General features: G+C 40.0%; 1 protein-coding gene across 2 annotated transcripts in view; it reads left to right on the top strand.

The window, feature by feature from the left end:
* Positions 1–148: 148 nt before the first annotated feature.
* The window catches only part of LOC140252927 (signal recognition particle subunit SRP54), a 29,951-nt gene continuing 5,345 nt past the window's right edge, over positions 149–24,754 (top strand). The window contains exons 1-16 of one of the 2 annotated variants that reach the window (XM_072338170.1): positions 149–287; positions 1,695–1,803; positions 2,841–2,932; positions 3,523–3,607; positions 4,514–4,618; positions 5,713–5,779; positions 5,887–5,944; positions 6,947–7,097; positions 7,894–8,042; positions 9,330–9,430; positions 9,535–9,621; positions 9,956–10,029; positions 10,267–10,375; positions 11,186–11,356; positions 11,696–11,791; positions 12,455–13,231. In XM_072338170.1, the coding sequence (XP_072194271.1) occupies positions 1,726–1,803; positions 2,841–2,932; positions 3,523–3,607; positions 4,514–4,618; positions 5,713–5,779; positions 5,887–5,944; positions 6,947–7,097; positions 7,894–8,042; positions 9,330–9,430; positions 9,535–9,621; positions 9,956–10,029; positions 10,267–10,375; positions 11,186–11,356; positions 11,696–11,791; positions 12,455–12,546 (1,515 nt within the window). In that variant the 5' untranslated portion in view covers positions 149–287; positions 1,695–1,725 and the 3' untranslated portion in view covers positions 12,547–13,231. Of the gene's footprint in view, positions 288–1,694; positions 1,804–2,840; positions 2,933–3,522; positions 3,608–4,513; positions 4,619–5,712; positions 5,780–5,886; positions 5,945–6,946; positions 7,098–7,893; positions 8,043–9,329; positions 9,431–9,534; positions 9,622–9,955; positions 10,030–10,266; positions 10,376–11,185; positions 11,357–11,695; positions 11,792–12,454; positions 13,232–24,754 lie in introns of those variants that run through there. The other variant, XM_072338171.1, reaches the window with a different exon arrangement.

Genomic DNA, 24,754 nt, shown 5'->3' with positions numbered 1-24,754 from the left:
GAGGGCCGTTCCGCTTCAGCCCCTCCCGCCAGACGCTCTTAAGGTGGCGCGATGGAACTCGGCGGGGTTCTTGCAGAGCGCGGGCGCGCCGCCGAGTGGTGGCGGCCTTAGCGAGGCGGCCGGCGTGTGCCCCGGCGGCGGAAGTGAGCCCAGGGCGTAGGCGAGTGGTGACGTCTCCCCGGTCGGTAGGAGCGGGTCGCCGCTGCCGGTGGCGGAGCGCGGAGGCAGCGCAGGGCAGCGCAGTGCCGCCCGGCCCCGCCAGCAGTAGGCCCCGCGCCGTCCCGCCGGTGAGTGCCCGCGCCGGGCGGCCTCTCCCGGCGTCGCATAAAGCAGCGTGTTGGCGGCGCGCTCATCTGTCTGGACAGGCTTCGGTGGGCTCAGCGCTGGCTGGACGGGCGCTGCGTCTCCTCGGGCTGTGGCTCAAATCCCACCGCGGCTCCCGACGTGCGCGTCGGCCGGCAGCCGCCGAGCGGCCTACAGTGTCCGCAATGCCGCGGCGCCCTACGGCTCAGCCTTGCGGTCCGCCGCCAGGCCTCGGTCCGTGCCGGGCAGTACGCGGCACTGCGTCAGGGCTCAATGGTGCTACGGATGTGTGCTGCGTGGCAATTGGTGCTCATGGCCGCTGGCTGCTCTGACACAGCTGGGTCTTTGGGTCCGTAGGACGGTTCGGCAGTGAAAATGTTTGTTAGGAAATAATTAACTTTTTGTGTTTAGCTATCTGTACAGTTCTGGAACGTGGCGGGGAAAAAAAGCGTGGAAATTGTCAGCTGTTTTGATTACACGTGGTTTCACATTGGGAAGTTTGCTTTCAGGTCTGAAAGGAAGAATGCGTGTGTGAGGTTCGAATTCAGCATCGACCTAGGAGGGATTTCCAGCTGAGTGTTTGAAAGCAGCTGTGAAGTCCAGAGGTGAACAAGAGCAGCCTGAAGCAGTACTTTCTGCAGTGGCTGTGTTGCTGCAGCTTTGTTATCAGACTATTTCTGTTGTTGCTTTCCAAAGTTTTAGAGGCAGAGAGGGTTAAGATGTTGACTTTGCAAGTGTAGCCTTCAGGAATTATTTTTTAATTAATTTTTCTAACTGTCAAGTTGTTTTAGGCTTGTATGTAAGATTTGTTTGTAACGAACAAAAAATGGTCTGCTTTCCCAACAGAACAGTCCAAAACCACAACATGAATTCTGCTAATTAAAATACATGTGTGTTTATGGGGTTGTTGACATAGGATATCTGATTTGATTAAGAATGGGATAGATATAATGGTACTGATCAGACAGTGCTCACTCTCGTTAGCAAAGCATACTGCTTCTGATCATGTCGTCTCTGCAGGATCTGTAGCTTCTAGGCTCTTTGGCTTGGTTTTAAGTCTGCGATGTAACGTCGTCCTGGTAAGGAAACAGGGAGCAGTGTTCTGTTTGGAATTCTGTCTGGGCTATTTTTTCATGATGAATTTTAGGCACAAATACACCAGGCAGTGAAATGATTCTTAGTTGCAGGATGGTATTTCTGTTTTCAAGTAGGCCATCGGGATGTCCTAAAATCAATTTCAGGCCAGTATTTGCTAAAAATAATACTTTAAAAGTTCAAACGTGCTTTTTGGAGAGCAAAGCAGGTTACTTAACCCAGAATGTACTGGAATAATAACATTGTGACGGTATAGCTTCAGCTAGCTTTAAAGCTATTTTTTAATTGTTTTTCAGATTCTTCTGAGTTTGTTTTGAAGCCGCCAAAATGGTTCTAGCAGATCTTGGAAGAAAAATTACTTCAGCATTGCGCTCACTGAGCAATGCTACGATTATCAATGAAGAGGTATGTAACACAAGTGCATGATGACACTGTAACATGTAGAAAGCAAAGTTCTGGTAGATTAGGCTGATGAGAAACTGAAAGTTAGTCAATATTATTCCTGGGCTCTTTCCATCCTTCAGGTGAAATATCTAGCTAGTGTTTTATAGCCTCTGATAGCTAAAATGCAGTGCTAGATTTAGGTGCATAGGGTCACCTCAGAGATAGTGGGCCCCACGTTCCCTGGGTCATCATGACTGGTGGCTGTACTCCTGGAAAGTAGCATTTAGAAGTGGCGAATACTGAAGAAGGCAATTTATGCCTGTGCTCTGGTGGGAGCTACATTGAGACCTTGCAGAATGCACCAGCATTTGTGTTCAGCTGTGCTATGGACATGTGCACTGGATTGCTAGCAGGCGGACTGTGGAAGAAGAAATGATTTTCAGTATAGGCTTTGCACCCTAAAATGAGAGGAGTTTGCTGCCTTACTGTCCTAGCCAGTGTGTGATTCTGGAATCTGCTTGACTTGATAGTCTGTATTTTTGAGTTAAGATTTTGAAATGGTGAATGCGTTGTAAGGATTGAACAACAGGATTGAAAACTAAAAGATATCATTTGGAAGAGCTTTTGAGTAAATTGCTAGAAACTTCAGGTAGACAAATATGTTTTGTTCCCTGAAGTAACTAAAAAATAGGCTTACCAAAGGTTGTAAGGTTGGCATAGTTTTAGAACTTGTGCAAGGAGAAAGGTTTTTGCTACTAATACGGGCTCCTGAAGCACATGTTTGCCTGAGAAACCGTACTAGAGAGCAGCAGTATAGTTTATGCTGAAAATGCAGGTAACAAATTGAGGTGCTTCCTTTTCCCTTTCAGATTTAAACTTGATTTGCATATGAGCAAATGGTGTAGACTTTGTGACAATTGATATAACAGTAAGACCTCATGCATCTATGTCATAAAAGCCTTTACTATGTCATAAATAGACTTTCTCATTGTTATTGGAAACTAATGCTGAGCTAGTCAACGTGTGTTGTAAAACCATTTTTCTTCTATACTCCAAAGGTTTTAAATGCTATGTTAAAAGAAGTATGCACAGCATTACTGGAAGCTGATGTTAATATTAAACTTGTGAAGCAGCTAAGAGAAAATGTCAAGTAAGTGATCAACATCAATTTTAATTTTAATTTTTCTAATAATTGTGTCTTGATATTATGGAAGAATAACTATAATTTTATATGATTTTCTCAGACATGTCCAGTCTACCTTCGAAGCATAGTTTTCACTTTAACAAAAAAATTCAGTTTCAAGCAGTATCTAGCCAGTTGTATCAAAATACTTTTCGTCAAGTCTAGCCAGTTGCTTTGATCTTTCTTCATAAAAAAAATGTCAGTTGAGTGGAATAGTAAACAAGCACTTTGTTTACAGCCTAGACACCTCATCTTTCCATGTTCTGTGCTGCATTTAGATAGATCTTCAAAAATGATCAGCACTGTTACCTTGTTGCTTTGAGATGTGTAAGTCAAGTAGATACAAGTATACTAGAAACCTGCCTTTGTTCTACATACTAAGAGTATGCCTGTAATGTATGTCACTTCTTGAATACATTGTTACCTAAAAACTGAAGGCAAATCAGGTTGCTGTTCAACTTGCAGAGACTTCACTTACTACTAGGTTAAAGTGATGCTGCAAGTTCTACCAGTGCTTCATGGCTTCAGTTTTCCTAAAACTGTTTTCTTTAACTCAGGTCTGCAATTGATCTTGAAGAGATGGCATCTGGCCTTAACAAGAGAAAAATGATTCAGCATGCTGTCTTTAAGGAACTTGTTAAAGTAGGACTTTCAGAATTTTGTGCTTTACTTTTACAGCCTGTGTTGTGTGAGCAGTACAGTAGTAAACTAAGTTTTAAGGTTATTGTACGGTACCAACAGGTGTTCTGCCTGTTTGGGTTGTCAGGTTTTCTGTTCTAAAGCTAATTCCTATGCAAACAGTAGTACTTTTTCTGATTGGAACTTTACTTTCTGAGTGTATCTTCTGGACTAACCTTCAAGTTCAGCTATTTCAATAAATTTAAAGACAAAATACAGATAAGGGACTGTAAACTCCTGAACTGCTGTCTTTGGTGGTCCCAGCATTATGTCCTTGCTACTCTAGGGAAGATTTGTGCAAACTACTTACAAAGCATTGAAAAAGTCTAAGTAACAACCTGGCAACTTTTTATCGGCTTGTTTGGTCAAGTCCATACCTGGTATCAGTATTTGGCCTCTTTCCTATTACATGTTGTCTTCTGTTCATCTGTAGTCTGTGATCATGCATGTGTTGGCTCCATGGATTGTATGCTCCTATTCATTCCAGAAGTAAGAGACTAAGCCTAAAAAGTCTTCCATGCTGTAGGATTCTCGCTAGTAGAAGAGATCGATCTTGTGCAGAGATAGTGGGGCGGAGGTTAAGTTTCTGTGTTTTTTTATTTGCAGTATATATAGGCTGCCTCATCTTTGGTGCTTAGTCTTATGAAAAAAAATAAGTGTTATAGAATGATTATGTGTAACACTATATACTAGATATATGGGTATTCATTGTGAATTTAAAGAATCTAAGCCAAACTGAGACCTAAATATCCAAAAAATTGGATTTCTTTGTTGAACATGAAACCAGGCACTGATCAGGGCTGAGTATGACACTAAGTGTTACAAGTCTCTGAAATGCAGTTTTGCAACATGCTACCCTTTGTTCTATAGCTTGTAGATCCTGGAGTCAAAGCATGGACGCCTACCAAAGGAAAACAGAACATTATAATGTTTGTTGGTTTGCAAGGAAGCGGTAAAACGACAACCTGCTCAAAGGTAACTTGCACTGAATCTGTACAACGTACTTGTGGCTTTTGCTGTTTTTATTACTGACTGCATTATAGAAATACTTTTGTAGAGGAAGTTTTTAAATAAGGTGAATGTCTGAAGTAATATTATTTTGGAGCTTATAGTTGCAGGACTTCCTCCAAGGTAATTATTTTTTTTAATTCAACTTCTAATGAAACAATATTATGTATGGATAAGTTTCTTTTCACTCCATGGGTTTAAGAGTCCCTGTGAGTGGAATCTTTCTCATTCTATTGCCTGCTTAGGGGAACTAATATAAGTTGACTTCTATATTAGGTATCCGAGGTAAGCATGAGTGGATGGTGTGAAATCTATTTTAGCTGCAAGTTTATTTAGGAAATTTAGATTTCTATTTTCAAGACTAGAAAAGAATGCTCAATTCAGAGCAGTTGTAACTTAACCTATTAATTATTTTTGAAAAGATTATCCGATTGAAGAAGACCAATGCATACTTCCCTTTTTTGTCACTTGCTCACAGAAAGATTCATATGTAGGCCTTGCTAAATATATCACTGCTCTGATTTCATAAGACATTCCTGGTGCTTCTATAGGAAAATATATCTTGGAAGTCTTTATTTGGGAGAATCAAATGTTCTGTGAATGTATGTTGTATTACAAAACAGTAAGGATTCCATTTGTTGCTTTAAAACATATCCTTGCAATTAGAATATATTTGTTCCTCTAGAAGTAAAGAAGCAAATAAATGGTCAAGTTTTATCTACTACTGTAGTTAATAACTTACTACTTTAACTGGTTTCCAGAAGCTAGCTCTATTTGCAATATTAAGAGACAATAAAATAGGAACAGAGGCTATTCTTAGCTCAGGAAACTGAAATCAGAAGCAGTCAAGCCACTATTTTTGTCTAACTGAACAGTTACTTGTATATCATGCTTTTCCAATATGCTAACATTTGATGGTTGTATGATGTTACTAAGTGATCACCGGTATACCAAGGCTGGCTTGATTTTTGTCCTCAGTTTGTACTTTCAAGTATTACATAGTATCATACTTTGTTGTGGGATTTTGGTTTAATCGTTTGTTTTGGATTTTTTTTTAACAGTTAGCATACTTCTATCAAAGGAAAGGTTGGAAGACATGTTTAATATGTGCAGACACATACAGAGCAGGTAATACAAACAACTACTAATGATATGGGTCTCTTTCTAATATTTAATTTTGTTTGGTTTTTTGTTTTGTTTTTTCAAGTATTTCCCTGACCATACCTGTCTTATAGGTGCTTTTGACCAATTAAAGCAGAATGCGACAAAAGCAAGAATTCCTTTTTATGGGAGGTAAGTATCTTTCAGGATCTGCTTGAAGAACAATTCAGTTTTAATGTTCCTTATTGAACATCTCTTACGAAGTCCTGTTCACTTTTGCTTAACTATTTAGACTTCATAATAACATTTGCTCTGATGACATGACACTGTGTGGCTGAGGTTGGACCTCTGAAGATCCAGTCCACCCCCACTCTGCTTGAGCAGGGTCATATGGAGCAGGTTGCATAAGGTCATGTCTAGATGGGTTTTTCAACATCTCTCAAGAAGGGGATCCACAACCTCTTTAAGCAACCTATGCCAGTGGTCTGTCACCTTCACAGTAAATTGTTTTTTCTCATGTTCATCTGGAAGTTCCTATGTTGCAGTTTGCATCTTTGCTTCTTACTCTGTCACTGTGCACCACTGAAAAGAATCTGGCTCTGTCACTTAAGATATTTATATACACTGATAAGATTCCTTCTGTTTTCTCTTCTCCAAGTTGAACAGTCTTAGGTCTCTTGGCCTTTCCTCATAAGGGAGATGCTCCAGGCCCCTCATCATCTTTGTAGCCCTGTGTTCTCTCCAGTAGGATGAGGTCTCTCTTGTTCTAGGTTCCCCAATACTGAACACCGTGCTCCAGCTGTGGCTTTAGTTGGGCTGAGTAAAGGGGTAGGATAACCTCTCTTGACATGCTCGCAGTGTTCTTCTCAATGCAGCAAAAGAGACCATTGGCCTTCTTGCCTCAAAGGTGCACTGCTAGTTCATGGAGATGAACTAGGGCTTCAGAGAAGGGCCAGGAGGACCTTGTGTAGTCTTCAGTAGATGCAACAGTCCTTTGTACTTCAGTTCACTGAACAGTAAGGGTAAATGATTAAGAAAGTTGTAATCTTAATCAGTTTTGATTTGGCATAAGAGAATGTCAATCTCAAAATCCAAGTAGATTTATGGTTAATAATTTTACAGTCAAGCAGTAAGAGGTTTAATTGGTTTGGGAGTAAAGAATTGCAATATGTAATGATATTTCTCTTTGATCAGTTATACAGAAATGGATCCTGTAATTATTGCCTCAGAAGGTGTTGAGAAATTTAAGAATGAAAACTTTGAAATTATCATTGTTGATACAAGTGGACGTCACAAACAGGAAGACTCGTTGTTTGAAGAGATGTTACAAGTTGCTAACGCCATTGTGAGTAGTTTCAAGAAATACATTAAATTCTGTGATAGTAATGCAACTGCAATTAATTGCTCACTTCCTAGTGTTCTATGTGGTTTTCTGTCTTCTGGAATGTCAGCACTTTTAACATCTAGAATATGCAAAAAATTATGAGCTGATATGAATAAACAAGAGAGAGATGATCAGTGCTTAGTAGCTTTGAGTCAGTTTTAATTACTGGATCTGTAATTTAAGGATGCTTGAATGGAGCCAGACTATAATTCCTGCTTCAACTTTGCCTTTCAGGGTTTTTGCAATGTGAAACTAGATAAAAAACCAGTCAAGTTTCTTTAGTTGTGTACAACCTTTTATGTGATTGTTACAAATAGTTGCCCTGAAACAGGATGTTCAGCAAGTTGGATGTGTGAATGAAGTTGATGTTTCTTGTGTGAATTAAAAATATCTGATTTTTAATTCTGTAATCTTGCATAACAATATGGCAGCTCCCACGCAACTAATGAGTAACTTGTTTTCAAACGAATGGACATCTTAAAGAAACAGAGGATGTTCATTGCTTATAGGTGCTAATTAGCTGGCTGGCTCAGATACTATCTAAAATAGCTCAAAACATAAGTAATAACTGTGAAACTATTACATTTTAATATTGTGTTAGATACTTTTTTTTGCAGGTAGTAACACAGCATAAGGGTTTTCAAGCAGCCCTTAGGTAATACTGCTCATACAAACATATTGCAATAACTTCTGTTACTGAACATAATACATGAACAAATGTTAAGAATGCAGGAATTTTTTTATTTTTTCTTCCTAGCAACCAGATAACATTGTTTATGTGATGGATGCTTCTATCGGCCAAGCTTGTGAAGCTCAAGCTAAAGCTTTCAAAGATAAAGTAGATGTAGCTTCTGTCATTGTGACTAAGCTTGATGGACATGCGAAAGGAGGTGGTGCTCTTAGTGCGTAAGTACTGTGATATCATAGGAGTGTCTGGCTGTGGATGGACAAATGTGTGTTTCACCTATCAAGTGAAAGCATTGCTGTCAAGTTACAGGGCATCCAGAGATTTAAGTAGTTATTTTTATCCTAATTTCAGTGTTGATATTCAGTATCAATGATTAGAATGTACTTCCAATGCAGTACTACTGTCACGTCAGGCTTCTGTCTTCTGAGAATGGAATACAACTATTGTTGCATCTTGCTTAGCAGGACTTTTAACTAAGAATATAAATTTGGATGCAATAACTTTTCACATTATGTTTATTTTCATTTAACGTCCAAGATCTTTACTGAAATAGGAGACATTCTAGCTAGTCAAATGTAATGTCTCTAGAGTTGTGATGCATGTTAAATTTCTAAATTCAGTATCCAGCAACTTGGTGAAAGGTAAATCAGCAGTTACACTTCTCTGAAGTCCATTCTTGTTGGGCTTTGTGTACACTGTGCTGTATGTTGTCAACCTTTAAGTAGAATGTGTGATGTTATCTTCTGCTTCTGTGTTAGACTCACCTCCAGCTGCTTTTGGATGATACAGCTTGTGAGGACCTGAGATTATATGTCAGAACAGTTATCTGACACCAACTTGCTGAATCACTGTTTGATTTAGGTTTTAAGTGTTAGAATTTTTCATCTGCCATATGTATTTTGCTGTTATTTATAGCACAGTGATGGAAAACTGAACTTAGAGGCAAAGTGAAAATACCAAAATAAGTTCTTGCTGTCATGTGCTTCTATATGGTGTCTGCTGTGTCTGTTCTCTACTCTTTGCGGATGGGAAGCAGAATTCATTGAAAGTTATTGCTACATATTGATTCTTTAAAAGCTTTTGATTTTTTTTTTCCTGTGTCTTTGTTTTTTTCCTGTGTTGCAAGTGAGAATTTCTAAGGGTACCTCCCACAACAGGCAACAAAATTAGCCAACATCTGACCTCCGAGTATTAGGATAAAATGGATGCAATTTATTTTTTTTTCTATCTTCTGAAGTTTTTGGAACTTGGCAATGAAGATAAACAACTTACATTTCTGATGTTTTGTCAAGACAGTGTCAAAGTAGAGATTGTGTTTTATGAGGTACTAATTAAGAGAAATATTGTCAGCTACTCCTAGCTACTCATCATCAATATTGGATTTTTTTTGTATTAATAACTTGGTGTATGAAAGATATTTGGGAGCTTGTGCTGATATTTGTTTATTGTGTTGTGCTGATGATCTCTAGCCAAGAGGCCATCTCATATTATGTGTTTTACTGCAGAGTTGCTGCTACAAAGTCTCCTATTATTTTTATTGGAACTGGTGAGCACATAGATGACTTTGAACCCTTCAAAACACAGCCTTTCATCAGCAAACTTCTTGGTATGTACTACATGCAGCTGTGCACAAGATAGTTTTAGATGAGTAATTGAAAATTAAACTTTAGTTTCTTCAATGCCAACTTCAGGTCTGGTTTTGTTTTCCAGGTATGGGTGATATTGAAGGATTGATAGATAAAGTAAATGAATTAAAGTTGGATGATAACGAGGCGCTCATAGAAAAGCTCAAACATGGTAAGTTGTTCCCAAAGCTTGAATGCAAAGACAAGTAACTTGTTCCAAGTGCACACTGAAGAGTGATTGTTCTCTAGTAAATGTGTGTCAGGCAAGAAACAGTTATGTTTTTCATTAAGTGACAAGTAGAACTGTAATTGCAGATGAACTACCATAAAACTCATAAGTGTGTGCTATCAGAAATGGCTTAGCTATAGTAATAGTTGAGGTTTACTTATCTGCTTGTTTATCCAGTATAGTACTTACCCTGTAAATATAAAGAATACTTGAGCAATGGTAGTAGCAGCAAAATGTTAGTGTAACCTTTGCTAATCTTCTTTTTGTTGTACTTTAGGTCAGTTTACATTAAGAGATATGTATGAACAATTCCAAAACATCATGAAAATGGGACCATTCAGTCAGATCCTGGTTAGTTATTCTAAAAATCATTTTATCAGTTTCTGATTTACAGCTGACAAAATTATGTCGTAAACTTAAAATTCTTTACTGAAACTGGTACAAGAATCTGTACTTTATATTTTTCAAAAAGGTAAAATTATTTGCCTACTGTAATACATACCTGCTAAACTATAACTTCTGGTCTGTGTTTCTTAAAGTTAGCTTTGCCTGTTCTGACACAGCATTTGTTTTGCATTTTCAAACTAGGGCATGATTCCTGGTTTTGGAACTGACTTCATGAGCAAAGGCAATGAACAAGAATCAATGGCAAGGCTAAAGAAGTTGATGACTATAATGGACAGTATGAATGATCAAGGTAAAACAAATTTCAACCACTATTTTTCTTTGTTGAACAAGGCTAACGATTGTTTGGGGCAACAAGTTAGCTATCAGACTACATGTGGGATAATAGAAGAGAGGGAGGTACATTTCACTCTTGAAAATAGTAAAGAGCACATATGTATCCTTGTACCATATAAACTTTCTGTCCATACTTGGAGATATACTGGCTACATAGATACATACTGCTGCTTTCTTGCAGAAGCTAGACAAAATTTGAAAGCAATTCTGTTGATAATTCAATTTTGTTTTTCATAGTGGAGCTATGCTTCTTAAATGATTAGTGCTGTCCTTACAAATGAAAACATTGCATTCGTCTTCACAGAGTCACTGTCTTTCTTTGTGTCTTTCTCCCACCCTCAAATTTAGTGATACAGCCTGGTCTCTGGAAGGTGTGCTGTTTCTAATCTGCCTATAACTTTGACAGGAAGAAGTGTGTACTCTTACCCTTGAACTAAACCTATAAAACTGGCTTAGGCTGGATATGCTGAAAGAATAAATTGTTTCTAGCAGCTTTTTATTTCACTGTGATTTAACACATGGAGGACAATAATTTTTTTTTTTTTTTTTTTACTGTTCCCTACAATACTCTCAATTATTTCTGTGCAGTTCTATATCAGCAATTCTAAAACTAGTTTTTGTTCTCTGGCTCAAAACTAAATTCTCAGCACACTTGTTTTCATTTCGCACATGATGTCATGATGTAGAATACTGACAGCACAAAACCATGACATGCTACCAGCTGTAATCAGTAACAAAGAATTTTTTTCCTCTCCTGTAATTGCAGAACTTGACAGTACAGATGGTGCCAAAGTATTCAGTAAGCAGCCAGGAAGAATCCAAAGAGTAGCAAGAGGTTCAGGTGTTTCTACTAGAGATGTCCAGGAGCTTTTGACCCAGTACACTAAATTTGCACAGATGGTGAAAAAGATGGGAGGTATCAAAGGACTTTTCAAAGGTAAAAAGCAAAACACATGTTTGTAAGCTCTTGTGTAATGAGTGAGAGCTGTTTTGTTCTTCATGGTGCTAATGTATAATGTGGCAGTCAAAACTACCATATTTTTTGGCTTAACCAATGTGGAGTTCATTTCTACTACAGTGCTGACACTTGAGTCTGCTGTGGGGGAGGGACAGAGACTGTTCGCCCTTACGTACTTTGGCTGATGTAGTAACTTTTGATCATTGACTTATGTGGATTTTAGAAGGAAGAGATAAAACAAAAACATGAGCCAGAATTTTGGTGTTTTTTTTCTGGCCTGGTACATTAATAAGCTTTGCTTCTTCCATTTTCTTTAAGGTGGTGATATGTCCAAGAATGTAAACCCATCTCAGCTGGCCAAGCTAAACCAACAGATGGCAAAGATGATGGATCCAAGAGTCCTTCATCATATGGGTATGCATTGCCTTTTACAGCTTCAGCAGGGGTCTGTTACATTTGATCCATTTGAAATATTATGGAATTGAGGAGGGTGATGTAGAAATGTGTTTTTTATGTATCAGTGTAATGTGTCTCCGTGTCTTCTAACAAGAATCAGAAAGCTCAGTTGATGTGTTATGAATACTTTGCACTAAGTGTTTTTTGTAGACTCTTCATTTGGATTCAGGTCTCAAAACAAGCAATGGGAGTAGTGTCTGACAAAATAATGAATATCACTTAACAGAATTCAAGCATGTCTGTTGTAAAGTGCATCTATTTCTGAACATCTCTCGCAAGCTTTGCCTCAAATAAGTGATGTTGACACGAACATCTCCCAGTAAATACTTCCATACTCAGGTCTTGTGCACTGATAATGATAATTCCTTCAAGATTTTTTTATTTTGTCAAAATTTTAATGCAGAGGTCATGTTAAAATCCACCCTAGGCCTTGTGTTTGTAGATCCTCCTGTAATCGCTTTGTCAGATGTCCATATTTTGATAGTTATTTAAGCCTGGCTGGGTTTTGAGTTTTCATTCGTATATTACCAAAATGGCCTCTTTACCGCACACAGGCTTTTTTGAAGTAAGATAGCTGTGCTTCAGAACTGATTAACGCATGTTCTCGCTTATTTTCTGTAGGTGGTATGGCAGGATTGCAGTCAATGATGAGACAATTCCAACAAGGTGCTGCTGGGAACATGAAAGGCATGATGGGATTCAATAATATGTGAAGAAGCCTTAATAAAATTGGACTGGTTTAACTATTAGTTGCAACTTCAGTGAAAGGATTTGCTTTCTTCCTTTTTACAGTGGTGGGCGGAGTGGTCTTTTAAAATACTATTCAAGCTTCTCAGTTTCTACATCTAATTTCTGAAAACTATTTTTGCTTAAATTAGTTCCTCTCCACTAATACCTGATGGCACAAAGAATAACTGAATTTAATGATGTAAAATTTTAATATTTAGAGACACTTTTTAATTGTTTACATTAAATGGCAGCCATTATATTTGTAAACAACCCTGATCTTTGGTTATAGTACATAAAATGTCACAAATATACTGTAAAATAAAATTAAGTAATTATAAACACAAGAATGGCTTATTTTTTCAATTCTTTCACAATGATCATTTGTTAGTATGTAATGAGACGTCCTTAATTTTGTGTATTTCTAATTAGTGCTATAACTCTTTGACATACACAATGTAACTAGTTCAACATCTGAAACATGTTGCTGCTTCTGCTCAGATTTTTGGAGTGTGTTAATTTTGCACAGAATTTTGCTCTCCAGGATTCTATAGTTCTTTCCCTATGCATATAAAGAATGAAACTAACAATGTCTGTATGCAGATATCTTCAGTATATTTGACAGCTTGATAGTCTTCATACCAGACTGCCAAATAAACTGTTCTTCCGTGGTGAAGGTAGTCATAGTAGATAGGATTTTGTGCTGGTATCCAAATTGAAGTAAAAACAGCTGTATCTGACAGACAGTATTGCCCCAACTCAGCTATGTTCTGATCTTAATTTCCCATGTCATCCACTGTGTTGGTCTGAAATGGTTGGAATCTACAGGTGCCTGAGAATCTATGCAAGCCAGTTAAAATTTGATATCTTAGCAAATGCGGTAAAATCTTTAACTCTTCTTTTAAGGAAGAAGATGGTTATGGATTTATTTACATGTACTGCAGTGTGCTTGGGTTGTAAATACACCCACTTCTGTTTCCTAGATGAGTGATAGAAATTAAATGCCGTAATTAAAGTGTATCCACCTGTTAATGTCAGTTGTTTGAAAAGGTGACAGCTAACACAGCTGATAGCATAATTTCCTACAGAAATCCTCTTCTACTAATAAAACGTAAGATGTGCTGTAACTTAATTTATAATGTGGAATTATCTTCTGCACTGCTAATGATACCTGTATTCTTACCTATAGAGGATGCTGAAAAATCTGTAGATAGACCATTCACTACAACTCTGCATTTTAGGCACGTAAGTAGTCTGAAAGGACTGCTAAGTTGGATCTTATATATTAAATGTAACAAAACAACGAGTACTTCTGTATCACGAGCTTGTGTGGGTGCTGCCCTCAGCTATTTAAATGGTATGTGTTTACAAAAGTTTGTTTTTATAGTATTTTCAGTTCTTGAGCAATAAAAACTAATACAATATACAAAACCTTGTAGCAGAGACTGGAAAACAGATCTTGGTGTGCAACATAAGGGATAGTGGATAGTTAATTCGAATGCTGTTGATGGAAATCATGCATGAATAGGCATATTGAGGATGGAACAGTGAAGCTCTGTGCTCTTGTACAGACTCAGCTGGACTGTCAAGTTATTAGCAGTTAACTCTTCCTATTTTCAATTCATTGCACATGTTTAGTTTTAGTCTTTTGAATTTCCATATTACCACTGCTGCTACTGTACAGGAATAGAGTTCTGCCAGCTCAACCAGCTAGCAACAGGCAAGGGCAAGTTTGGAAAAGAGTTCTGTTAGTGTAGGATGTGTGATTTGTTATTTCAAAGGTATATATTGGTCTTAACAAACAGCAGTATATTGCTCACCAGTTACACATAGGTGAACTCTTGCCATGCTAAGTAGGACAGTCTTCAGAGCCTGTTAGGAACAACTGCCTGAAGATTTGAATTGTTTTGGTGTTGGTTTTTTGTTTGTTTATTTTCTGTTTTTAAGCTTGACTTTATAGAATGGTCTATAGAACCCTCCTATTGCTTTGTAGAAGAACAACATTTTTAAGGAGCGTGAGAAATAAAAATGTGAGTTCTGTAGAGCACAGTGTGGAATGTACTCTGCCTTCTTTCGGCTTGATATTCTTCATTGCTTTTACAGAGCCTCTCTTGATGCAGTGTTTGCAAGTGCAAACATTACGTCGTTTTATTGTTAGGCTTATTGTATGTGTTTGCTGTTTTACTGTCTGTACACATGGCTAAATCTAAATTCAGGTTATCGGGTAATTGTAGTGCCTAGAAAACGCCACTAGGAGGAACTAATGGCTAAGAGAGCAATGTACCAAATACGCTTAACTCCTAAGAATTTATGTTCTAGATGTGCATATTTAATTTAAAGTCAGTGACATCCTGCAGTTCATAACCCTCTCCACAACATACATGCTAACAAGTTTAGAAATGTACTTATTAGGGCACATTACGTAGAAACAGGTTTCTGTTGTGTTTATTGTTTTTGGAAGGGTGGTGGATATCACAGTGTGTGCAAACCCTGATTGTGCTATTCTGCATTTATAAAAAACAGCTAAGACAGCTGTGGAACAATCATTCATGTATTCTCAGTGCGTGCTAGTTTGGTTTGCTGCTCTTTAATGGGAAGTCCTACCCACAGGGCTAGTGCAACAGGTTTGATGTAAATTTTTGCCCTTGCAAAGAACAAGGATGACTTTGGCAGCTCAAATATTTATATTCTTTCATTGCAGCTATTGAAAAGGATGTGTTTTTTGTTCATGACAGCTCTCTTCTAAGAGACTGCAATACTAAGATGTGTTCCAAAAGCCTATCTGTGCTACAGACCATAGTTCCTTAGAAGTCAGCTGTCCTTCAATCCTGTATCATCCTTGTCATCATGTAAGTAATGGCAGCGTGCGTTACAGCCACTGACTCCTACCTTGAAAAAATGATTCATTCACTCCTTGGTTCTGTAAACAGGATCTTGCACAGGTAGAGGAGGAGGGACTTGTTCTACAGCTGTTGGCAGTGGCTTTTTCCTAGGTCAGTTCTGGCCCTTTGTTAAGATGGTTAGCAGAAGCAAAAGCCTTCAGCATGGAGTTTGGAGAAAGAGGACTTTACTTGCTGCTGCTGTTGCTCCATAAAGCAAACCAATTAAGTGAAGTCAAATGCTTTTCCTTGCCTGCTGGGAATACATGTTATCGCACTGAGACAAATCCCAGAGGCCAGGACACCCTGTTTTTACTTTCTTTTTGTTTCACCTTTAAAAGGCACATGGTGGGGCCCTTTCTACAGGTCCAAAATTTGCCATCTCGTTATTTCTTTTTTTCTTTGTTTTTGTGAGGGGTGATAGTTCCTCCAACTGCAGGCAGCTGTGCTGGAAGGTCTGCATGCTTTAATGCTCGGATGCTTTTTTCCTGAAGTGAAATCCTGCTCTTGAGTTGAGACTTGAGTCACCTGCCGCCCCAACAGGCGCAGAGGCAGATGTGAGGGGAACGCGGAGCAGGCTGGGGAGCTCAGTCCGGCCCTGTCTGAAGAGCCTGTTCCTGGTAGCGATTCTCCCCAGGCTCTCCTGGCTCTGACTGCTGCGGTTGGAGGACGCAATGCCCGAGGTGGGGCTCGCGAAGGCGCTCAAGCGTCGCGCGTTTCCTTCTTCCCCGGTCAGCGGCCTAGGGACGGGAGCACGGCAGGGCCCACCAGGCCCCAGCGGCCCTCTCTCAGCGCCCCGCCCCGCCGGGCGGTGTGACGGGCGGTGCCGCCCGGTTGTTCGCTTCCCTGGGCCGCCGCGGGCCGCTGCCGCCCTCCCCCGGCGCCGCGGCGGGCGGGAGGATGGAGCAGGGGCTGTCCGCCATCACCCTCTACTGCGCGCCCGCCGCCGGCCCCGCAGCCGCCGCCTGCGCCATGGAGTCCGAGCAGGTGAGCGGGACCACCGGTGCTCGGCGGGGAGAGGCCGGGGAGGCTCGGGCGGGGCCGCGGTGTGCGTGGCCGAGTCCAGCGGGGAGGGCCGGTGGTCGTGTGAGCAGCAGCCGGAACAGCTCTGCCCTTCAGTGAGCTGTAGTTACAGCCTGCAGCACGGGCGTCTTCTGTTTCACGGGCGAACAGCGCCTTACAAATCGCCTGATAAATATTGAATCAGGGCGGCTTTCCGCTTCCAGCCAGCGTGTCAGTGACAAAGCAGAGGTGTCAGAGATCCCTGCCTCGGGCGCACGCGACACCGGGTCTCGGGCGGACTTTGACCTGCAGAGCTCTCAGCCGCCCGGCTGAAGTCTCCGGCGGCGGCTCAGGCTGTGCGCTCGGTGCTCCTGTGCCTCGCCTTGGCTGTGCGCTGCCGTCCTGAGGCTTGCGGTTCCGAGGGCTCCTTACAGCTCTGCTCTCCCACCCGTACTTTGTCGTCTTCTGCTTGTAGAAGACTCGTGCGGTTTAATTACACTTGAAACACGGGCTAGAAAGTTAAGGAGAGTGCTCCGAGAACAAAAATAGTACAAATACAGGCAGACAGGATGGCACGGGCAGGACCCTGTCTCGGTTAGTATTACAGCCTCAGTGACTAGTGCCATCAGGCCAGCAGCTCTCTGTGAACTAATTACTCATCCTTCTGGGGGTGTGTGTGCCTGAGTGCCGCCGGCTGCAGGTGTCCTGACACGTTTCATCCTTAATCGTAGTTTATTTGTTTTGGCATTTTGATCGTGGGCTGGAATTCCATGGTGCTGGGCATTGTACCAGCACAGCTGAAGTGCTCCCTACTACAAAAACTGAGGTGAGGGGGAGCGTGAAAGAAGTAATGAGGAACAACGCTTTGGGATGTAACCTTCAGACAGGGGAGATGTGCGAGGGTCATAAAGTGAATTAAAATTCTAAGGGAGCATTTGAAAGGAGATAGTGTGACAGACTTCATAGAGCATCTTCACAACTAAAGCTGAAGAAGAGAACGCAAAAGTAACTAGCCTCATGTTTAATAGCTGACAGTATGGAAGCTAAAGTAAATGCTTGTATAAGCATTTATTTGTTATGCCACGTGCCAGGGCTTTCAGGACCTGTATAATGTGGTGGTGGGGATAGGCCTGTGGAAGAAAATGAGATGGCAACCTGGCCAGAGCTGTGCCCATGAGGGGTGATTCTATGACAGCTCCCTGCGTTGGAAAAAGAAGCTAAATGTGTAAGGACTCAAACAGAAGATACTGTTGTGTTTTGCTATAAAGTGAGTCTGGAGATAATTACAGAATAGATCTGTATTGCCACATTTCTGAGCAGACCCTGTTGGGAAGGGAAATAAAATGTACTGATGCTGGGCTTCTGCTTGCAGCTGGGAGAGGTGGCTTTTGTTGGCATTGTGCACATGAAAATTAAAAGGACAAATGCCACAGTGATGATTGGAAACAACATCTAGGTTTGCCGCCCATGTAATAATAAGTTGTATTTTATTAAGTATATTCAGGTCTCTGGAGCAGATTACTCAGGGAAACGTTTCACTGTTCCTTGATGATTCTTTTATTTTGTTGTGTTGACTACATTGGTCCAAAATGCTGTAGCAGCACCGACTGTGCTGAGCTCCTTTCCAGTGTAATAGGGGTACAGGATGCACTGAGAAGTGTACAGCTTCCATAGCCAGAGAATTAAAGCTTGCTTTTAAATTTTAAAGATTTGCTACGCTATTTTTCTAAGCAAAAAGATATTTGAAGTATTTGAATTAAATGAATCAAAATCAGCAGAAGCTGATTTCTGGGAGCTTGTAGTGAGGCTGACTGCTATTGATCACTATAAATAGTCTTAAGAAATAGTGCTCTTCAGTACTGTGGCTAACCATGAAAAATGGAATCATTGTACTGTGCCAATGAAGAAGTGTGAAATTTTTTGTGAGAGGCCAATTCTGTGGTGCTCTGTGCTCCAAAAACACAGAACCCACTTGCAGTGAGCGGTGCCTGCCCTTGCAGCAGCACAAGGGATGCTCCCTGTGCTCAGACTCCACTTTTTCAGCACTCATTTCTGTAGCTTTGCTGTTCTACTACTGCTGTTTCCAGGACTGAAACTCAACAGAGAGAGTCCGCTAGGCCCAGGGCTGTAAGCTTCGTGCTTCTGCGTGGAAATGTAATGCCAGCTCAGCTGGATTATACCACTGAAAACTTCATTCTGCCACTTCATTCTGCGTTGCTTTTCCAGAAACACACACAGAATGTGCCATGGTAGCTAAAGAAATGCTGCAGGAAGCCAAAATGACTTGCAGTTTTCTGCAGCTGCATCCTGCTACAAGGGATGATCAAAGCGTGTACTCCCTCTCCACGTCGTCAGGCATAATGTGAGCGGTGTATTCCCTCCCTCTCCTCTGGGCATGAGATAAATCTATTGCTTGGAATGAAGTAGGCAGTTCTGCCCCCCTACCTTCACCTGCCCCACTGCACTGTGCCCATTGATTTTCCTGGTGAACCCAGCATAAGAGACAGGAAGAGCAATACTGTGTTTAGGATTAAGGGTAGTCCTACAACTTTGTGTTAAAAATACACATTTTTACTAATATTTTTGATTTGTGATCTGTGAAGACTGCAGTAATAGGCAATTAGTCAAAAACTGGAACGTGTCCATTTTACATGAACTTAGTTCTATGTATGCATGCATACATTTCCTTCCCTAAGTTCCTTATGACACGCTTCTACAATACACATGCTTGTGTGCTTTATAAAAACGTGTATTGGACATCAAAAGCAACTGGCTACCATTTCCTGTCTTCTGTGTCCTTTTCTGTATAACAGCAGTATTTTCAAAACAACTTTTGCATTTGTTGCAGTATTTAAATGCTCTGCCAAAATGAAGGTTCCCTTTTGATGGATACCATACAAAACTTACTAAAATTCCCTGTCCACACGAGTTGTTATCCTAAAGAATTATGGATTGCCCTTTGAACCAGAAGTGAAGCTTTCCCAGTGCTTTTTCTTAGACTTGAAGACTGCATTGTAGCATTCAGCAGCTGGAAGAACAAATCCACACTTCTATTTTTCATCCATCCTTACCCACTAAATTAAGCGTGTTTTTTTCCCTGGCCCCTTGTATTAATGGTGATTGCTGATGTATATTAAACAATCCAAACACATCATGAAGTTTTTTAAGGGAAAAGTCCGGTTTTTCAGCTTACTGCACAGAAGTGTACTTGAGATAACTTTTATTTTTGTTCTTCTCTGTAGCAACTTGCAAATGGAGATAGAGGCTTTGAGAATGTGGAGCTGGGTGTCATAGGAAAGAAGAAGAAAGTTCCAAGGAGGGTTATTCACTTTGCAAGTGGAGAAACAATGGAAGAATATAGCACAGATGAAGAGGAAGATGAACAAGAGAAAAAAGACCTGTTGCCTCCTGTAGATCCTGTAAGTATTTCACTTGACACATTTCTGCTTACCGGTTTATTGGATAACTACTTGCGGTTTTTCCTTTAGTTTCAAAGTCACAAATTGATATGGTGCATCAAAGTTAATTCAATTGGCTCGAGGCACTGAGAAACCCCAGTCTTGTGCTTCTTTTATGACAACCCCACAAACTGGTACCTGGCTATTTCTTCTCTACCCTCCTACAATTCTGTCTTCCCATAAATTGAGTCTACAGTCCCATACCCTGCCTGTCTGTGGGACTCCATTCCTGGCCTTCTCTGGCCTTGTTTGCCTGTACTGACTTGAAGTGGGGTTCTGGAAGTCAGCTGGATCTTTCCCCGTGTGCTTAGTACTGTCAAGTGGCTGGGGGTTGCTGCTTTGTGCAGCAGCCAGCCTGCCTGTGCTTTGGAGGCAAATGTCTGTTCAGAGCTGCTTGTTCCTACACTTCAGATAAGAGTCACTGCACACACAGAAACTGCTGGTGTTTTCTACATGACATAAGCATTGCTGTTGAAATGACTTGTGCTCTGTGGCTTGGGAATCTTTAACTAAGAAATGTTGTGTTTAAAGGTTGCTAATTACTGTGTGACTAGGTGCTGTATTTATCTCTGTGTGTATCCTTCCCAAGGAAGCAAAAGGGAGGGAATTCAGTGAAGAGTGTGACTTTCTTCTCTTTTTCTTCTGAAGAAGTGGTGTGGCCACAAGGGGTTTGCATTGTGAAGGACTTTCAATCAGTTCTCCTTTATTCCCTATGCAAAATTAATTTAGCTTGAAGAGAAAGTAACAGTTTGAGGATTGAGCTGCTATGAGAGTATGGAGAGCTGGGATTGGGGCTCCAAGGGATTCATGTATAAAGCTGTTGCATTCAGACTTGGATGTACTGATGGCATTGGGTACCTCTTTCTTGTATACAAAGAAAAGTAACATTAGCCTGAGAGCAGATGTATCAATATAAAAATGCATGTCAAGCTTACATGTTAGTTAAAATGTAATCATTGCAAATAAATATATTTAACTTATAAACAATTAATAAATGATAGCTTGGGGGGGGGCGAGAGGGGGCATTTTTTTTCTTCCCCTTAAGGTTTTACTCTAGAAGTGCAAGAACTGTGAAACTTAGTGCATATTACTGTAACATTAATGGATCTTCAGACTCAGATCTGTTCTATGCAATGAAGGCTCTGTTAGGTACCATCATCATCATCATAGTATCATAGTATCGTGCGAGTTGGAAGGGACCTTAGAGATCATCGAGTCCAACTCCCGGGTTTCGAGCCCTCTGTGTAGCGAAGTGGCACTTCTACCCCTGCGCCACAGGGGGGATTCGAACCCGGGCCCTCCAGTGCCGCAGGCAGCAGCTTAAACCACTGCGCCACTGGGGGCACACAGGTACCTGTAGATACAGAGATGATTTTTTTTTTCAATTATAATTATCAGGGGACTAGATCTGTGTAATTTCTCTGTCATTTCCTATCAGTAGAACAGTTCCACTGCATTAGCATGATGGAAGGCTCCTTGTACTTGATGTGTGTGTCATGAGCCCAGAGAAGTACACGCTGCTGTACAAATGGACACTTAACTAAAAAGTCCTCCAATATTCACAACTGCCAGCAGTTTGTGGGATCATAGTCCCACTTTCCTAATATGAATTATATTCTGAATACCGAAAAGCAAATTGTATGGTACAGTTAAAATTGCTTTATTCCACTACACTTCATGAAATATTTAATTTTTATTACTTTTTAAAAATTATTTTATTTTTTTTTTATTTTTAATAATAATAATAAAAGAACCTTCTAAAGCAGAATACTTTATTGTGGAGCACAGTATGCGCCATTAAGCATTGCTTTTTACCTTGGCAGAATAAACTTGATTAGACCAAGGGTTGCCATTAAGTGAAGTTTACCTTATCTGCTGAATGCTTCCTGTATCCCAACTGAGCCACTGAATTGAAGAAATGTTAGTCCAAGCTGAGCTTTGATGTTTTAGCCAACAGCTGCCTTGAAAATGTTTTTATTGTAGGATTTCTATAAAAGCAATTAAGTAGTCAGTTTGCTGGGACCAGCATGTCTAAAACTTGTTATCTCGGTTGGGATACTAAAAAGTATGTTGCAAATAATAGCTGTTCCTGGACCAATTTATTTTTAGAAAAAGCACATAATATTTGGAATAGAAACTTTAAATCATGAAAATCCAAAGCTCAGCTGGTATTGGCATAGTAGCAGGTTCTGGGTGAGTTTAAACTTGAGTTTAAACTTAACTCTTAAGAGAAACAAATATTTTGCTGTGTTGTAAAGAAACTTCTTCAGTAGCTATACCTTGGTTTAGTTACACCGCAGAGCTCAGCAGACGATGGCAATGTCTTCTATACTAAGCAAAGTAACATGCATGTATTCTGAATACAAAAGAACTCAGCGTGATGCCACCCAAAACAAATTCTCATAAAATACTGAGTCTTACACTTTGCTTTGAAGCAGTGATTCTGACACTTCTCTAAGTCACCATTCAGTTCATTGCTGGTTTTGGATCAGAGTGTCCGGTCTGTTGTGTTTTTTTAAGAGGGAGTTGAATACAAAACGCAGGTCATGCTTACTACATTTTTCTGACTTATTTTTTTAAGATAACATTTTTTATTATTCGCGGCCTCTTTTGCCTCTTCGGTGTTTGTAAATGCTTTGTTCACAGCTGAATCTTTTATCCAAAATGTAATTTATATCCTTGCAAATCTCCTTTAATTCTTTCCACCACATCCTTTCTCTAACCGGCTCCATAAGATAATCTTTTTCCCTGTCCCTGGATTGTCACTTTGTTGCTTTCACCTGGTAGGTGAGTAGGCAGAAATGCCTTTGCGGAGCAAATATAAGCAACAATATAACTGTTGATTGTAACCTTAGTATTCATCCTGAGAACATTTCGGCAACATTGCTCCAGAACAGATCGATTTTGTTGGAAAGAATGAAAGATATTCTGACAGGAAGATGATTCTGACATCTCCTAGTTAAAGGGAGCTTAACTTCATATAGCAAAAAGCATTATTTTATGCTGTCTGAGAATTCGGAAAGTCTGGTTTTAAGAACTTGGCAGTGAGGGAGGAAAATCAGTCAATGACCAAATAATTGCTATTCATCACACAATATAAGTTTTTGTGTTGTTTTTTTTTCCTATGCTCTTCAATCTTGTTTTCACTGGCCTGTGATAGCAGTTTCACCTGCTGTGTTCACTGAAGGACTTGTTATACCAGTGACTACTCAATCAGTAATTAAACTCATTAAAATGCGTCTTGACACAGTAAACAATGGAAGAGAATCTGTTTGGCAATATTTAACTCATAAACCACAGGCTGCTTTTTCTTAAATCAGTAAATGATTCTTTAACTCATTTTGCCATTTTCTCTGAGGAAAACCACACACTCACTCCAAAAAAAAAAAACCCAACAAAACAAAGTGAACAGAATCAACCTAACAGAAAACAAAGTGGCAAACCTACAATCTTTAGAAAGCTCGAAAGTGTTATTAGGGAATGAAATCTGGCAAAAGAAATGTGGATGTGGATTGTTTATATGGCACATTGAGAAGTTCAGAGTGTGTCTGCCCCCTTAGGCAGCACCATACTAGGGAACAGTATCATGTTCTGTTGCTGAATCATAGCCCTCTTGGTTTTACCAGTGGATGAATTCATTATGTTAATTCCTACTTTAAAGGTACACTAACACCTTCTGTACGTGGACTCAGACAGATCATATTGTAGCTGAGTTTTAGATTAGGATTGTGCATTAGGATGTTTTGTAATTTAAAATCAAGTGTAAATAAGCATTATATTTTTAATTTTAAAAAACAAAATTAAATCATGATAGCACAGTAGTATATTTAAGCATTGTAGAAACATATACTTAAGAGAATGATGGTAGGAGAAATACTGTTCCCTCATATTAAACTAGTGCCCTGCATTCCATTCGTCAAATACAACATTATCTGTCCTTGTTTTGATTATACCGAACATCAAGACTTCTCTGGACAAAGAAGATACATAATGTCAGGGTGTGCAGTTCCTACTGAACTGACTTTGGTACTGTAAGACCTAACTTCAGAACCATTTTCCAGTGTCATTCAATAAATCAAAGATATTTCATGTAGTGCTATTAATTTGCATTCAGTTTTTGTATTTATGTTCTTATCACTCATAAGGCTCTTGTGTTCTCTCCAGTACCTCTTCTCAGCTCATATTTGGATTCCCTGCTTTGGTATCTAAGGTTCTGTCAGAAGTTGCCCAAACTTACCCTGAGGAAGTAAGAAAAAAAACCAGGAGAATAATTTCTCCCGGATGTGTTTGCATGTTCCTGCTTGTTCTCATGGTATTTACTCAAGGCATTTCATTTTACTGTTGAATCTTCGTTACGTGGTTTCTTTTGGCTTTTTGAGACACTTGAAAGAATGTTCCTTTTTTAAACCACCAGAACTGGCACAGAAATATAGGACTGAGTGAAGAAGTATCTAGCTGGGCCAGAGACGCGTGTAGAAAGTGGAGGTTTGTACAAAGTTGAACTTAGAATTACTTCTAACATAGCAAACTGTTCTTTAATTGTGGTGGGGGAATAGCAGAGATAAAGCATCTCTGTGCCTGCTGAGACTCAAATGTAATGTTTGTGGTACTGCTATAGGACATTAGAATATTCTGTGTCTGATTTACTTCTGTCACATTGAAGCTCAGCTTCTCTTTTTATCCTTAAATGTTAAAGGGGCTCTTGTAGGTTCTTACTTATTGCTGCACAGCAGGCTTTTGTTTGTTCTGTGCGCTGTGTGAGCGCTTTTTGACCTCGTCACCTCGTTATGAAGGATTGTAGAAAGGCTTGTCAATGCCATTATTTGCACCTGTGGCAATGAGCTTTTCCAGCACTT

This window comes from Excalfactoria chinensis, chromosome 5, assembly GCF_039878825.1.
Source record: "Excalfactoria chinensis isolate bCotChi1 chromosome 5, bCotChi1.hap2, whole genome shotgun sequence".
Lineage (NCBI taxonomy): Eukaryota > Metazoa > Chordata > Aves > Galliformes > Phasianidae > Excalfactoria > Excalfactoria chinensis.
The sequence above is the reverse complement of the archived record's forward strand: the minus strand, read 5'-3'. Positions and strand labels throughout refer to the sequence as shown.